Source organism: Microplitis mediator, chromosome 2 (assembly GCF_029852145.1).
Source record: "Microplitis mediator isolate UGA2020A chromosome 2, iyMicMedi2.1, whole genome shotgun sequence".
Taxonomy (NCBI): domain Eukaryota; kingdom Metazoa; phylum Arthropoda; class Insecta; order Hymenoptera; family Braconidae; genus Microplitis; species Microplitis mediator.
Genome location: NC_079970.1, coordinates 4346013 through 4363608, shown reverse-complemented (window position 1 = coordinate 4363608; position 17596 = coordinate 4346013). Strand labels below are relative to the sequence as shown.

The 17596-nt window shown below is 35.1% G+C and overlaps 1 protein-coding gene across 1 annotated transcript; it reads left to right on the top strand.

Annotated features, from left to right (window-relative positions):
• The first annotated feature begins 1920 nt into the window (after positions 1 to 1920).
• Positions 1921 to 17269, top strand: LOC130663706 (homeobox protein Nkx-6.1-like). The gene is made up of 4 exons (XM_057463120.1): positions 1921 to 3397; positions 3492 to 3602; positions 9722 to 9939; positions 15740 to 17269. Exons 1-4 carry the CDS (start codon positions 2569 to 2571, stop codon positions 15935 to 15937), a joined length of 1356 nt encoding a protein of 451 aa, XP_057319103.1. The 5' UTR covers positions 1921 to 2568; the 3' UTR covers positions 15938 to 17269.
• Positions 17270 to 17596: the final 327 nt, after the last annotated feature.

The window sequence follows — 17596 nt, the reverse complement described above, 5'->3', positions numbered from 1 at the left end:
TGCAAGCATTTGCACGATGAATTATCTACAGTTGACTAACTGCATACCTAATCCATTACATTAGGTAATAATAGTTGTAATAAGTCAGTCAGAAAAGTTAACGTCATTGATTCATACACACATGCCTCGGTGCCGTGTGTATATTTTTTTTTTTCATAGTCGTACATATATAATATAATATTATATGATAGTGACATTGGGTACGCTCATTCTTTACCTGCCAACTCGTTAATAAAATTTGATGTCCTGGAAAATTAGCTCTCAATTACCTACTTCGTGGGGTCTCATTATTGTTCTTCAGTCCCCTCGCACATTCATAGGCACACATAATAATAACTATTGTATATCCATAAACCTGAATCGGTGAAGAAAAAATAACTTATTCTGCTCCCTATTGAATACGTAAATTCAATTGAAAAACCAATCAGATCCGCTTGTGTATGAGTTATGACATATTGCATTGAATTATCTCGACAAATGGATGAAATTGTGTAGGGGAGGGTGGGGCAGAGCGGCCCCCATGGGGCAGAGCGGCCCCCCTGAAATTTTGACCAAAAAAAAATTTTTTTTTTTTTCGACTAATTACTGTAAATCCGATATGTTTGCGCATTTTTACCCCTACGCATGACATTTGGGGCAAAATGGACAAGCCCAAAATTTTGAAAAAGTGATTTTTTCGTATTTTTATCGTCAAATTAAAAAAAAATGATTATAATTCCACATTTCTAGCCCTACGCATAACACCTGAAGCAAAATGGACCAGCCGAAACTTCCGAAAAAATTATTTTTTCATATTTTTCGGCCGTTTCTTTATGTAAGAGGCAAATTTGGTCACTAAAAATTTATAAAAATTAAATTTTTTTTTTTAGTTGATAAATTTTTGAAATAAAGTAAAATTATAGAATTTATTTTTTTTTTTATTAAATAACAATTAGTAATTAAGGTAATCGAGAGTGAACGATTTTTTACGCTTTAAAAAATTTTTTTCGAGTAATATAAAACCAAAAATAGTTGTCAAGAGTAAGAAATACATTCTTAATGATGAAAACAATTTAAAAAAAAAAAAAACGAAAAAAAAAATTTTTTTTATCACTTTTTGAAGGGGGGCCGCTCTGCCCCACAAAAAAAAAAAAAAAATTTTCAGAATTTTGGCAAAATGTCCATAAATTTGTTCGAAATAGGACAAAAGTAAAGTGATCATATGGTTGAAAGCCACAAAAAATAATAATTGGCTTAGGGGGGCCGCTCTGCCCCACCCTCCCCTATATATATATATGTATTATAGTAATTCATTTATTACACAAGATGTATGATTGCAGTCTAGAATGAGTAAGAAAAATATGTTTAAAGATTAAACAAATAAAAAGTTGTAATAAAAAATGGTGGGTTCGTTATTTAGTGTAAATACTGTAGAAAAGTAAAGTTATCTAGTAGTATTAGTGTTTTCAGAAAATAAGGTACACGGACATTAACTCAAGTGTTAGTTTGTAAGTGGTACAAGTCAACAGTAACGTCCGGCAAAGTGAGAATAAGGATTGTGACGTAATGTGTGTGCTGGAAGCATATATACCACTTTATTTCTCTTTTACTCTATCTCTAGTGTAGCTCAGTGCTCAGTTACAGTACACTAGTATAGTTACAATAGTGATATGTTTGTAAGGGGTTGGTTGGGTTTTGTTGCGCGCGCATTCACCACTCGTCTACTCTTGTTTTATTCAGTCGGGATCATAAATTACAAGTTTAAACACACAATGAAAGACATTTAACAAGAAGCTAACGCGAGATTGAGAGGCCACGCCCCGCGAACGCGGTTAACTTCCGTAGTAGCGGGAATCGCGGGCTCCAATAGAAACTCTCGCCCCGCCTACTGCCGGCTAAACGAGGCTTGGATGCTGAGTTGGTGGTAGTGTGGAATCCCAGCACGAGTTGGTATTATGTAGCAACCGATGGACCACGGAGAGAATTTCTTCCCCTGTCCTCATCACAAACACTGGCTCGTTTAACGGTAGCCGCCTATTGGATCACGCGGCTGTACAAGCGAGAAACGCACACGCACACAGTCGAGAACTGAGACCGTGAGCGGGGGTGAGAAGTCTCGAAACGTTTAACCGTACCGGTGGACCGGATTCTCGAGGATGCACCTCGCATTCCACTCGTTCCACTCGTACGTGTCGCGCACCAGACGCACTTCCGTCATCGCGTTCAGACAAACATTTTTATCGTTTTGAATTAAACTTGATACTGTATTATTAATAATAATAGTAATTACAATACTAATAACAACTTTTATGTGCATAAGTGTTTAGTGATTTAATGACTTGTGACGTATTTAAACGTGAATAGTGTACAAATATATTATTTATTTAATAATAAATATCTAGACATATTTATTGTAGATATTTTCAGTGAACTTTGTATATTTGTGGTGGGTTGATATACTACTTGAATAAACTGGATATTGCATCGACAGCAGCACCTTTAGATTACTCAGGATTCGGTCGTACAGATTGTTCATCACCGGACAACGATCGGACCACGTCATCAGCGAATTATTATGCACGTTGCGAGATGGTGTGCTCCGTGACCAGCGCCGAGAGCCTCCGTAATAGCGGTATAACAGAGGCGACTCGTGTCCATCATCATACTTTGGATACGTCACCCCATCATAATCATAACAATAACAATAACATTAGTAGTATTAATAATAGTAATAGCAGTAGTAATAGTAATCTAAACAATAATCATCCACTGGTACTTGGTGTGAGAGATCGGGCTGAAATAATAGACGCAATGTCATCATTGAGTGATGCACATCGTCGCAATGGTCACTTGGATTCCGGTGACCGAAGTTCGTCGGCTGGATCCTCTTTGGGCTCTTGTTCACCACCGCCGGCTTCAAGTCACTCGCCACCACCACCGCGGCCACCCTGGCTGCACGATTTTCATGCCGCGGCATCACCCCATGTCCTACAATTTTTAAATTTAAGCGCCGCCGGCGGTGGTATGCTCGCAGCGAGCCAACCACTTGCTGCGCTGCACTCTATGGCCGAACGCAGTCACCAACACCAGCAACAGCAGCAGCAATTGCAGCAACAGCAACACGCTGCCCAACAGCTACAACGCCAGCAGTCAATTAATTTATCGGCGGGGCAAATAAATTCGACCCCACCGCAGGGTCAGGCCTCGCCAACGGGCAGTGGGAAACACAGCCCGGCAACTTCTGTCACATCCGTGGGCAGTAATCCACATGGTATTGATAATATATTGTCACGACCAGCTGCCACACATCCTCAGGTACCATCTTCAGCGGCTCATGCGCTCGCATCTACCCCAACTCATCCCCAGCATTTGGCTGCACCAAGATACGGCATGCATGCTGGATTCACAGCATCTGCAGGTTTGTTTAGATTTTATCCTTTTATAAAGTCATCATTTATGTGATTTCATGTGTAATTATATTGTCAATTATAATAATACTGGAATTTCTTTAGGTCTCGGGCAATTTCAACAACGAACAGAAGCACGTCATCCAGCAGTTTATTGGCCTGGGCTACAAGGTCTTGTTAGTGACCCTTTGGCATGGCGAGCTCGGCTACATTCGTGTAAGTTCCTAATATTGTTTATTATACTTAATATCTATATTATTAAGGGGATTCGCTACCGGACCTCTTTCTCACACTCAGAAATATAAACGAGACTGCCTCTGTTGCACTCGTAGAGTAAATAAGAATTTTAAAACAATTTTTCTCGGAGACGAATTAGAATTTTTGCAAATACGAAATTTCTAGCTCTTTGTTAAGGTTTAAAAAACGCTAAAGACTCTCTATTTTAGGTTTCCAGTGTTTGTCCGTGAATTAAATTAAATTGAAAATCGGTTACCGTTACCCCTGAAGAGGATAAAAAAAATTTTGTTCTCTTCATATCTCTACACTAAAATTAGGCAATGTTCTGAAATTTGGTATCTTTGGAAACTTCTTGACTTGAATCCTTGCATGTTTACAGTTTCAAATGATTTCATGCAGTAATTAGTTCGACAGCTCAATTTTTCTGAATTATTTTACAAATATTTAAATTTCGCGCTTAAAAATGTTCATTTGTTTTTTCTTGTATCTGCCGATATTTGAAGTATTTGTAGTTATAAAATTGTCAAAATTAATAAGTAAATGATGCGGTAAATACGTAGATTCAAAAGATATCTAATAAACTTAGCAGTGACTATCGTAGTCACGTATAGAGACTGCAGATTGCTAGTAATTATTATTTTGCTACTTTGCTGTTGAATTAAATTATATATATATTTGATCATGTTGTACAAGCTCGGAAGAATGTTAACAGAAACGATAAAGTAATACCGTAAAACCGCGTAGATTGTATACTTAAATTGTATATTATATGGCAACACGTGACACGCCGCCCCCTCCTAGGCTTTGAGAGCATAGATCAAGTCGGTGGCACATGTGCCGGAATTTCAAGGAGGGTGGTGATTTCATATATATATATATATATATATATATATATATATATATATATATTTACTTGAAATGTGTGCGTGACCACTGGGGGTAGATCGAGCAATGTGCTTGCGAATCTGTGTGGTTAGGCTCAAGAAATATATATATATATATATATATAAAAGGGTATACGGTAAGCACCAGACTGTGCCGTCGGAAACAAAATATCATGTTGAATATGATGAGATATTTGCTCATTTTTTTCGTTGTTATTATTATTGTTATTTTTGATTTTTATTGCTGTCATTATTTAAAATTCAAATTTTTTTTTTTATTATGAAAACCGGAGAGAGACATCGATCATTTTAATACTTCTATTTGTTGGAAAATATGTTACTTTTTTTTTAATTTAATTTAAAACGGCTATAAATTATTAACTAGATTTACATATAATTATCAAAAAAACATATAGATATGTAAACACGATATGTCAGATTTATAATAGAAATTTTTTTAATGTGACACTATTTGTCAATTTTAGTCTAGGTAATATAAATAGAAGATAGAGGATCGTTTAGTGAGACATTGAGTTGGATTTTATAATTAAAAAAATTTAAGTGAATGAAAAATTGATAGATTAAAATACTGTAGTTATTAGTTAATAATATATGAGATAATAGATCTTAGCTTTGTAGCGTTAGGTTCATTTTATAGAGTGTGTGGGTGTGTGTGTGTGCGTTTTTCATCGTCGATCGAGTGTGATACGAGTCTCATGAGGCCAAAACGATCGCCACGGGAGCAACACCAGCTATTTATGTCTCTAACCGAGCGAATCCTTGATGGATAAAAAGAGACTTGGACCCTATACGCTTTCTTATATATATATAATATATATACAAAAGCTGGTTCACTCGGAACATATAAACGTTATCATAGCACGAAAAATCCCCAGTAGAAGACATCACATTTCTCTCTCGTTCATCTCAATTCGCTGTATTCTTGCACTTGAAAAAAAAACGAAAAAAAAATGTTATTGCCTCGACTTGCTGACACGAGTATTCCCTTCGATTTAATTTAGCAATATTGTCTCTTTAAGTGTAGGGATAAGCTTTATTTTTTTATTATCATTATCATATTGAATAAATTGTTATTGAGATATTTTTTATGATTTACGAATAGAGGTATTAAAATTTAAATATTATTTATCTCAAGGATTATTAAAAAATATATTAATAGGGAAAGAGGACTTAAGTATGAAATAAAAAAAATTTACACTTTTCATCGCTAAAATAAAATCTATTTAACATTTTCATAAAATAATTCAACCAAACTCTTAATTAAATTTTTTATTTTTACTTTTTTTATTGATAATTATTTTTAAGTATTTTACCTCTAATCCAAGTACCTGCAATTCCAATTTAAATTAAATATAAAAAAAAATTTAATTATTAGATACCCGTATTTTTAAACTGTTAATTTTGCCCTACTGTTCCATATTTTATTAAAAAATGTCTTGAGTACAAAAGTAATTTTAAAAATTATAAAATATATCTTCTTAATTATACAGACTTAATTATATCGGAAAAGACATTTAGTTCGATTTTCCATAGACTTAATTCATGGCTAGTATTCAAAAGTGTGGGAGAGAGAGAGAAAGGGCAAAGGAACAAGAAAATAGGGAAATATTTAAGCGAGGATTCCCTAGGTGTAGGAATGTGGTAAGCAGCTCGTTAGAACCCTCTTCGCCTACTGGCCATTATTGCCTCGTTCAGTATTCCGTTACAAATTGCTTTATTAAATGAAAGTCCCGCAGACCACGTTGTTCCAGTGTTACCCACCGGAGAGAGCTTAATACAGCAAAAGCCCCCTTTTACAGCCGCTGTCCTTGCTGTTATATTCACTTTTTGCTCTCTTAAAACTCTTATGAACACGTTACGCGCACACCGCTATCCACTGCCCATTTGAATACTTAAAACACTCGGTAATTAATCATTAACTGGAGTTTAATTTGTTAAATTAAATACTATTAAATCATTGATAGTTGGTCTTTAGTCATTTCACTGTAAAAAATTTCAGAGTGAACGCGGATTTAAATCCCGTGCCGATGACTGTGATTTGAATATTAAAAGTCCGAATCGGAGTGAATTCAGATTTAAATAAAATCCAGATCACTACCCGAGTCAAAAAACAAATTCGGATTTAAGTCTAAAAGTTTTCAATCAAGTTTTTGAGGATCAATTTAGAAATTTAAGATTGACAACAGAATAGAAAGTTATCCTATACAGAAAAAACAGATATCTTGAGTCAAGAAAATATTTTTGAAGACAAACGTTTTCGGGAGCCAAGTCAAGATTTTCTTGAGCCAAGAGAATTCGTCTTGGTTGGAGAAGATTTCTACTTTATCTGAGAAAATTTAGGTCTCCAAAATAATTTTCTTGAATCAAGAATATTTACCTTCAGTCGATAATTTTTTTTATTGTGTGTAGTTTAGTCCTCAAAGTAATAGCTAAGACCAATTTTACAACTTTGAGGACTAAACTGGAATAACATAATTTGGATTAGAGCCTCAAAATACTTAAAACATACAGGAATAATTTTATCCACATTTGAACCTCGAAAGTCTCATTCGACGTATTCTCTCCCCTCCCTTTTCTATCTAAAATTTTTAAAAGTCCGAAGTATAACTTTTCATTCGTTGAGGATTTTGAGGTCTTGAATTATTCGCATTTAGACCTCATAGTTTTCATTGAGGATTTTGAGTACTAAAGTAGAGTTACTTTCTGGGCGGCAAATAAAACATCAAAAGAATTGAGGCTTTTGAGGACTAAACTAGAATTTGTGTTTTGACTCGGGTCCGGTCACTCCACTGGAGAAACAAATTCCCTATTGACTCTGTACCTGGAGGATTTTTTTGTAAAAACTCCGAGTGACGGAGTGAATTCGGATTTAATTAAAATCCGTGATCGCTCCGAATTCAATCCCGATTTTTTACAGTGGGGTCATTGGTCATTAGTCATCAGCGAATCCATTGATTAGTAGTTGGGTTGATAATGTGATAAACATATAATGTGATGTACAAATGTATATCTAATAGTGTGTAACTGGCTTGAAATGCAATGTTTAAATATCTGTTTGAGTACAAACTAAATCCTTTGATAGGAGCTAGTTCATGAGCGTAAATTTAACAGCCACAAATTGTGGATATAAATGTAGTCGCTTACGAATACATAATATGTTGCACAAGCACAAGAGGAGTTGAGGCACAGTAGGAATACATTAAATGCCGCCGGCATATATTCCCAACACTCTGAGCATACTAGAGGTCATACCACTATTGTGCGCACGTTTATAATTTCTGTTATGCGGAAAACCACGTAACAATTATAAATAACCGTTGCGCATACAAATATTATTATAATATTCGTTTATTATCATATTGACCAAACTAAATTAACTTAATTTTATGTTAAGCTTTGTATACATATATATGGTCTAAGTACTTTTAATTAATTAAAATAATTATCTAATTTTATTATTACACTGGGAGAAAAAAAAACTTTTGGAAATATTGTAATTTCTTCTTATAAGAAATTATGCTATTGGAAATTTTCAATCTCATACACTGTAAAAAATTTACGGAGTGACTGCGGATTTAATTTGGAGTTAATGTGGAGCAGATGACTGTTTATTTATTTAATCTCGGAGTAAAATTCACTCCTAGAGAGAGTTTATTTTAATATTAAAACTCCAAATCGGAATGAATGCATGCGGATTGAAATAAAGTGCAGATCACTCACCTGAAAAAACAAAATCTCCATATTTACTCCGTATGCAGAGTAATTTTTTTTTTAACTCCGGAACTTCGAGTAAATTTGAATTTAAATTTATTTATTTTAATCCGTAATCACTCCGAATTCACTCCCGATTTTTTAGTGTAAAGTTTTAGTACAAAAATTTGATGACGTCATTTTCTTCATCGAAAAAATCTGAGCTCAGCTCGAAATATGTCGATCTTTTTTTCTGGAGTACTGTAAATAAATTTCGATTTTCTAATAAAGAGCAATAAATTTTTATTAATTTACCACTTAAGAAAATATTTTTTTTACAAAAGTTAATTTTTTTTTCAGTGTAATAAAAAATTTTTTAATAAAAAAATAAACTGATAACTATAAAATAATAAATTCAAAGCAATTGAAAAATAACTGGTATATTATTTAAATTAAATTATTAAACTCTGACGCTTTAAGTTGAGTAAGAGGAATAAAAATAAAAAGAATAAGGGTTAAGTTAAAAAAGTAAACTCAGCGAGCTTTTAGAATGTATTCTTTGTTCTTGGTAATAATGTTACAAGGATTTTATGAGGATTTTCTCTTAGTATTCTCTAGAACAAAAGTACTGGCTGGCGTAACCCCAGCATCCCAAGCAACCACTTTTATCGCGCTTTCTGTGCACAAACACTATCACCACCGACACCACCCTCTTGTACACACTCAAGAACCAGCTGAAGATAATTACATTTTTTTTAATTAGCACATCTCCAAGCTCAGGATAATTATTTGTCTCATAACTGCGTGTGGTGTCATGATTGCTTGTGATTTTTTTTAACATTCTCTAATATACATATATTACATTAAGATAATTTAATAATAAATATCACGCGAGATAAATTGTTATTGTAGTTCAGTGGTCAGTGGGTCTGAGTAGCGTAGAGTCGATGGTTCGATCCCATCTCATGGTAATTTTTATCTATCATTTTTTTTTTCAATTATTTTCAAACTTTCGCCATTAAAACTTTTCTGCGATATCCTCACATAATTAATTTCATTGTTAAAAAAATTTAACTCGTTAAATATTTATGACACAACACTGGAGGTCTATTATTATTACGCAAGAGCAAATCTGAATAATAACATGATAAAATATATATTCAAAAAAATTACATACCTGAAGTTCGGAACGTTTTTTGCGCAACGAAAAAAAAAAAAAATGCACAGTAATAAATCTACTGGATGACTAAATTTCCAAAATATTTTGCATATAGATGCTGATATGTCAGCCGAAAATCTTAGGCCACCCTCAAACGGAAGTACGCCTCAAGCAGTGGAATTACATACAATTTTTTTCATTTTCGTTCCACGGAAAACGTTCCGATCTTCTGGGACATAAAAAATTAAATTACGCTGGTCTAAGATAAAAGACACTTGAATAATAATAACAAAAATATGATAACGTTGAAGGATTATCGGTGTAATGAAATTGTAATATTTCAGTGTCACAGCAGCTGGGTTGTCAACAAGCGATGTCAGGAGCTGTCGGCGGTGGTGCTGGTGGTGAGCACGATAACGGCAAGAAGAAACACACAAGACCGACGTTTAGTGGACAACAGATATTTGCCCTCGAGAAGACATTCGAGCAGACCAAATACCTCGCAGGACCAGAGCGCGCTAAATTAGCTTACGCTCTGGGAATGTCTGAATCCCAAGTCAAGGTAAATTTTTCAAAAAATATGATATACACTGTGAAAAATTACCAATAAATTTTACAATGGGTGCATAGTAACACCGGGCTATAAGAAAACTGATTCAAAATTTACAAGTGTCCCATAGTAAACGTATGCGCAGACTACACAATTGTGGCCTATGCGCATACTATGGGACACTTGTAAATTTTGTACCAGTTTTCTTATAGTTTTCTTACAGTGTTACTATGCACCCATAGTAAAATTTGTTGGGAATTTTTGACAGTGTATAATCACATAACATATGTATTTGATAGAAATCAATATCCCTAAAAGTATATAAAATAAAAAAACGCGACAAGCTTATATCATAATAACACCTGTCTACACCGTACACGAGTAGTCTCTAGATACTCGTGGTAAAGCAAAAAAGCGTCATATTTCCGCACATTATTTTTTTTTCATTTCATATTATATATATGGCCTGTATATTTTTAAAGCTCTATGGAGCACATGTACGCAGACATAGACATGATATAAGCTGAGAATCCCAGAGTCTCAGTCGGCCGCGAAGTCTCAGCAGGCGCCGTGGGCAATATGGGCGTTAGTATATGTGGGTGGAAGTTCTGATGCTGGTAGTAGTGTGATGGTGATGCTGATGGTGATGGTGGTGGTGGTGTTGTAGATCGAGCGCTCTGTCTCTACTCTACTACTCTACTCTCTATATTCCATTTCAAGCAGTATTATACATCTCGCTCATGCTCGCGACTGCTACCAACTAGAGCAAACCGCCGCGCTCGGCCGGATGTAGCCCTGTCATTGGCTCGTTCCACGCCGCCATATTTACATTTTTATTGAAAGCTATAAGTCTGCATCGGTGAGTGATGGCTAAAGGGGATGAGTGCGGAATTGATGCTGAGTGTATGTGTGTATGTGTATATGCGGTAAAACGATGAGAATGAGAGAAAGAAAAAAAGCGAGTGAGAAAAGAGTATGGTACAGGAAAACTTGAGGACGAGACACACTCTGAGCTGAACGAGGGTCGGCATTCAATTACCTTGGATTTTCTTGCTAAAGTACGATTCATTTATAAACCATCTCAACGTCCGAGATTGCTTGGGATATATACAAAAGCTCCATCATCAGAGTAACGACGTCGACACGCTGTCGTTCCTTATATGAGCAGCATCCAAAATCCGTCGATAAAATTTTATTTAAACCAAATAAAATACCTGATGTATGTATTTGCGTACGGACTGGGTGAATGATTGACGTATAAATAAAAGGCATATAAACAATGTAATAAAAAAAATGGACATCGGCACGCGTCATTAACTACCACTTGGTTATAATAATAAGTGAGTAAGTGAGTGAGTAAGTGAGCCAGCTACTACACTTGCTGGCATTTATCTCTCCCCTATTTGAGTTTAATACGGCAGACTAAGAGGGGGAGTGTCAAAGAGCCATGACAGCCGAACGATGCGATATCCCGAGGGCTACAAGTGCGTCTATACTACTTGCTGTTCTGTAACTATAAACGATACAAGAGATGTGCAAAGTTACAGCAACACCAACAGCATCAATACCAATACCAATGCCAGCAGCAACAGCAGTGCTGCCAGTATTAGTAATACATATTATACATGTATGTGTGTAAAAGGAGGGTGGACGGCAGTTGTTTACGGCGGGGTAATCTGCTCGTCGACGGATACCAATATCGATGACGTCAATTAGTACGAGCAGGGCCCTGCTCACCCGGTTTTCCGACGTGTGTGCTACCATATCGCTGACGGCGTCCCTTGCCTATACTCGCGAATATACCTCGTTCCATGTATCATCATGCTTTCCTATATATATTTATATATACATATATACGTAGTACGGCAATGCGTGGCATGGCACAGTATGATAAATCACGCCAGCAGCCGTTGTTTCCCTTCATTCACCTCCCACACGCAGCTTATTCTACTCCCGAATGAGAAAGAGAGGAGTATATATATGTATATATATATCTTGTTAAAATATGTTATTATTTATTTAAAACAAATGGTAATTTATTATATATTTTGAATCGTCTATAAGCTTGGTAAAGACCCGAGTCGAAATATTAGACGTAAGCTGAACGTTCTTAACGTTTTTAAAGTAAATTGAACGATTTTTTTGTATTTTGGTTCGTAAAAAATTGGTAATTTCATGAGTTATGATTTTAGTTTAATGATAACATTAATTAATTTATTTCAATATTTGTAATCACAATTTTCATAACCTTGATATCATAATATATGAAAAGATATAATAGTGTTAGATAGAAGTATGAAATTGAAAAAAATTTTTTTTCAAAATACGAATTTTTGATTTAAGAGCCAGAACGGCGGATGATAAGGGAATTGACGTGATTATAATCCAGGAATACAAAATCGATAAAAAAAATTTTTTGGTATGCTTATGTTTTCTTATTGTAAGTCTAAATAGGTTCTAGTTACGTTTTCGATTTATGATACTCCAATCTACATTTTGAATAAGTTAAAAGCTGTCAAATTGAGTTTTTAATGTCCAAAATGTTCAATTTACGTCTAATATTTCGACTCGGGGATAATTGAGTTATTTAATTATTACCGTCAGTAAGAAATAATTTAAACACTTAGATTTATAGATAACTGTGAAATATATATTCTCCACGTACGAATAGTAAAATGTATAATAATATTATTGATGGTGTATAACACGCATATCGGTGAAGCCATTTGATCTCGAAGCAGCTTGATCGTGTGTGGAGCTTGAGCATGCGAATAAGCCAGTGAGTAAAGAGAATGTGAGTAAGAGAGAGAGAGAGAGTAGATTTGATGGTATATAGGCGAATGTTGAAGAGGGCCAAAAGCAGTGAGGAGGTGAGGGTATATAGCAAGCGAGAGGTAATACAAGAGGTAACATATCGATATGGGGCGCCGCCACGAGAACAGAATACAGAAGAGCGCATTATCGCCCATATCCCATATCCCAAAACTATACCTTATTCTGTCATTCACCTGCACACATATTCTACATGTTATATATAACTTTGCACCACACGTTTCTTCGGGTTGTATTTACGTCGTCCCAACGATCGATTTATAGATGGAACAAAATATTTTTTTGCTGATTTCCTTTTTTATCTTTTTTGGTCACGTGGTGTTACGATAAGTTTTTTATTTTTTTTACCGCAATGGATGAGAGACTTGGGAAGATTAAGTGTAAAAAAGAGAGTGTAGAAACGAAATGATGAGGATGAGGACCTAGACGAGTTTCATTATTACTCGAGTTATTCTCCGTTGGGGTGAAATCCACTGGGCCGCAGAAAAATTTATGAGTCGAACGATGAAATCGGGCACTCTGTTTGAATAAAGAAGTAGCAGACGTAAACGACGTGGAAATACTTTAAAATTCAAGTCTGAATGTCATATTCATCACAGATCATCGGACAGTCTGATATTTATACATTTTATTAAACGTAAACTACTAAAAAAAATATAGAAAATTTTTTACCAAAGTTTTCAAGTACTGCCGCCCCATCTACGCCAAAATAACAAAAATCAGATAAAAATAATAAATTATAGTTCAGACATTGTGATGTAAAAAAAAAATAAAAAAAAAAAGAGATGGAATCTTTGTCATGATAAATTTTCACCGACTATCAATTGGGATATCGAACTAAACGTTATCTATTTAAAATTCTCGTGTTCCAAAAAACACGTGAGCCCAATATCGAGGCTTTAAAAAGAGCATCAGCAGGATGGTAAAAACCGGGATAGAAAACAAATAACTGATATGCCGCAACCGAAGAGTGACGATCTCGCGGTTTTATACTCGGCTTTAGAGAACACAATGTTACGGCTTAGATAATCTTGATTTAATAAATCTAACAGTTGGCCCGTACGGTTGTTGTAGCCGCCGATGCCAGAGTTCCCGAGCACCGAGGGTGCAACAACACACACCCTCTGATGATGCCGATGCGTACGGCAACGCGTGCGTAACTAATATGTATATAGTTGGGGAAAAAAAATATATATATAAAAAACCACATCGGTAATCCAGCATGCAGGGGCTAAACATTTTTCCAGCCGCAGGGTGTTCAGCAGCATCAGCCTCAGCAGTATAAGTAGCCTTCAGTGATTTGCCGATCTTAGTTTTATTTAACGATACCTTCTTTTTTATTTAATCAATATCGTGTCTTATAATTAATTCACTCATTTTATTGCCTCCTCATTCAATAAAATATAATGTATAAAAATATGACAAAGCACTACACGCCCTCGTCTACCTCGAAACTCGTCGACAATAAAAAAATTACCGTGTGATACGAGACTAATAATGTATGATGAAGGTTTCCCGAAACCTTATAGAGAGATTTGTGGTGTTGCCAGCTAATAACGGTGGTTGATATATCGAGTTTATTGCGTACCACTCGAACGTGAAACATCGAGAGTGCCACAACTGTGTCCTACACACACCCAGCGGACACAGCACACCCCCTTTATATTATATATACAACTCTCTGACGGTGTTACTGCTACTGCTGCTCTTGCTCTTGCTCTTGCTACTGTTACTGCTACTGGAAAAGAGGGATGATGAGGGAGAGGAAAAGTGTGTGCAGTGTATAGCTGAGGCTACTGGTGAACTACACTAGCCAATATAATCGGCCATACTGGAATATTTCTCTCTTTCTCTGTATTCTATGTGGTATGTGTTGACTAGTGAAGCCTTTGAAAATTTATTGGCAGATCAACTTGGGCAATACGCCTGACCCAAGAGGATTGAATATAAAAAAATTATGTTCATCCAGATTGATTGCTTTGATATATATATATATGTATATATATATAAAAGTATTTGACAAATTTGAGACTATTTATTTAGTATCGATACCCTCGGGCGTATATATCTTAAATCTCGAATGTTAAAAAAATACCACGTGACATTTTGTGGATTGAAGAGACAAATAAATGTATTTAGCTGAAAAGTATATTTGTCATAAAAATTTATTGCTTTTAAAGTTTGAATAAAAAAATATATCTGTTAATATTTTCAGTGAACTCTTGAAGAAAATTAATGCAATTAAATTAAAAAGTAAATAGAGGTTTTATATAGCCGTGTAAACATTGTTATTTTAAAAACTGTAATCTATAAAAATTTAAAAGTCTCTAATTTTGTTGAGATTCGCTGGCGTTCATGTCATGCCGTCTTGAGTGTTTTAATTTTCATCCGAGCAGCTATTAACTTTTACGATAGCCGTTTACTTTTTAATCCGTTTAGCTCTCCACCAAGAAAGCGAGACATTTATATCTTTAATTTAACCTTTCTCTGGGCGCTTGGTGGTGCTGAAGAGGGCGGAGGTCTAGGGTAGTGGATGCTAGTCTAGAGGGCACAGGGCGCAAGTTTACTAGTGTGTAGTATATATATATAGTGGATGAATGCTGGTTTACTGTATTGTACATATATATGTATATATATCCGAGAGTAGGATGCAGACACACCAAGGGCTCTCTGTAGCAAGTGAAGTAGTTTGAATGGGGGGTGAGGTGGTTTGTGGGTGCAATCGGTACAGTTCCTGGCGTTACTGTACTCCCTTGAGGCCCGTTACGTTAATTAAATACATTGTTGTGGGGACAGAGACGACTCCCGGCATGTATTTCGTGTACTTTATGTAGGTGCAAAGAGTCTTTTACCCATGACAATGATAAATATATAAGATTGTTCACTTATTTATTAACTTACTTGCCATCGTAATCTGCTTAATTGTCTAAAAGTCATTTTTAATTATAAATATTTAACATGAAATTGTTTTTTTTACCAGGTTTGGTTCCAAAACAGACGGACAAAGTGGAGGAAAAAGCATGCGGCCGAGATGGCAACGGCCAAGCGACGTCAAGAAGAAGTTGAAGGTGTCGTTGCAGACAACGAGGACGGATGCAGTGACGGTGAAAGCGAGTCGACCGGTGATACAGCCGCCAAGAGGCTCAGACGAGAGCTGGAGCAACAGTACGGACCGTGAGAAAAGATGATACTTGGGGGTGGAAGGCGTGGCCGTGGACTGTAGAGGCGGGTACAACGACGATATTGGGGTGCGAGCGACGTCCAACGAGGGAAGAAACTCGTCCACCAGGAACAGCTAAACCACCAGGCTAGCTTCTCAACACCAATTGCTATATTCTACTGATGTACGTCGAACCAACGAGTACAGTTAACAAGAGCAAGAGCTAAAGCAAGAGCAAGAGCAAGAGGGTTTCCAACGACCCTTTTTCTTTATTTTCTCTTTACTTTTCCTTTTTGTCTCAACTGTAGAATTTTTTTTCTGCTCCTTTATCTCTCTGTCTCCCGTATCCCGGTTCTCGCGCGACACGACTTTGACTCGCGGGGATCAATGATGCTGATGCTTTTTTTTTTCTTTATTTTTTCTAAAGAACGAAATCTTTAGTTTTACTTGGATTGGTTACTGTGGGGAATCGTGATTGATACCTCAATAAAGTTTTTTAAGATTTGAACCTCAAGGTTTGTTGGCAAAGATTTAGGATTTTAAGATTAAAGATTCCCGGATTAAAGTGGAAAATAAATAAATAATTATTTATATATGATTGTTTATTTGATATTTACACAGATTTTGATATAAATTTAACTGTTGTTCAGTCAGAGTAGTTTTGTTTTTAAATTTGAATCTACGTTATGCAAACTGGGTATAATTTTAAATTTGTATATAAATTATGTAACAATTTATTTCGAAATCAGTGCAATACATTCCATTACCGTCAGTAGTACTGTCTATTTGAATCGCGGGTGAATTGATTTAAAAAATAAATATATATATACGTAAATAAATAAATACGTGGGAGTGAAAAATGGTGAAGAGTTTGCTGGATATGACGTCTGGCTTGGACACTAAACTGTATATTCTGTAGATATGATAACTGTGATTGTGATATTTGGCGTTTTAAATGCAACCTCGATGTAAGTAGACGTAGCGAAAACCGTTGTAATATTACTATATTATATAAATATATAAATATATAAATATATTGATCTCGGAGGGTTAAAAATATAAATATAATGATGTCGAGATTAAATTTTTGAAAGACATTACCTCGATTTTAAATATATTATGGACTTGTGTGCTGACGAAACTCTTTAATGCGGATGGGTTTTAAAGAGTAAAGACTTGGGCTACACTCATTTATTTATAATCAACTGTACAGTATTTGGAATATAAACCGTTAATTATATGTAGCGACAATCTGTATAAATTAATTGATTAATTAAATAAAAAAGACACTGTATAAATTATACATAAATGTTACTCATCGCTTATGTATTATATCTCTGATTTAATAAATGGCAAATATATCCTAAATATTTTGACTTTTTTTATTTATTTATAATAAATATTTTTAGGTAAGAAAAATAACGAGTGATAGTTGACGAGAAATAGATAGAATTTATTGGATAAAATTGAAAAAATATTTTTTTTTACCGACAAGTGGACTGGCGCATTTGGGACGAAGACGTTTCGTCACTACACTTTGTGCATGTTAATAAATAAAAGTTCAAATTTTTAAACTAAAAAAAAACAGAATTTTCATTAAAGAGACAAGTCACAACCAATTGTTATTTTGTTGTTGATCAAAGTTATTCATATAAATTAATGTTTGCTTATTTAGGA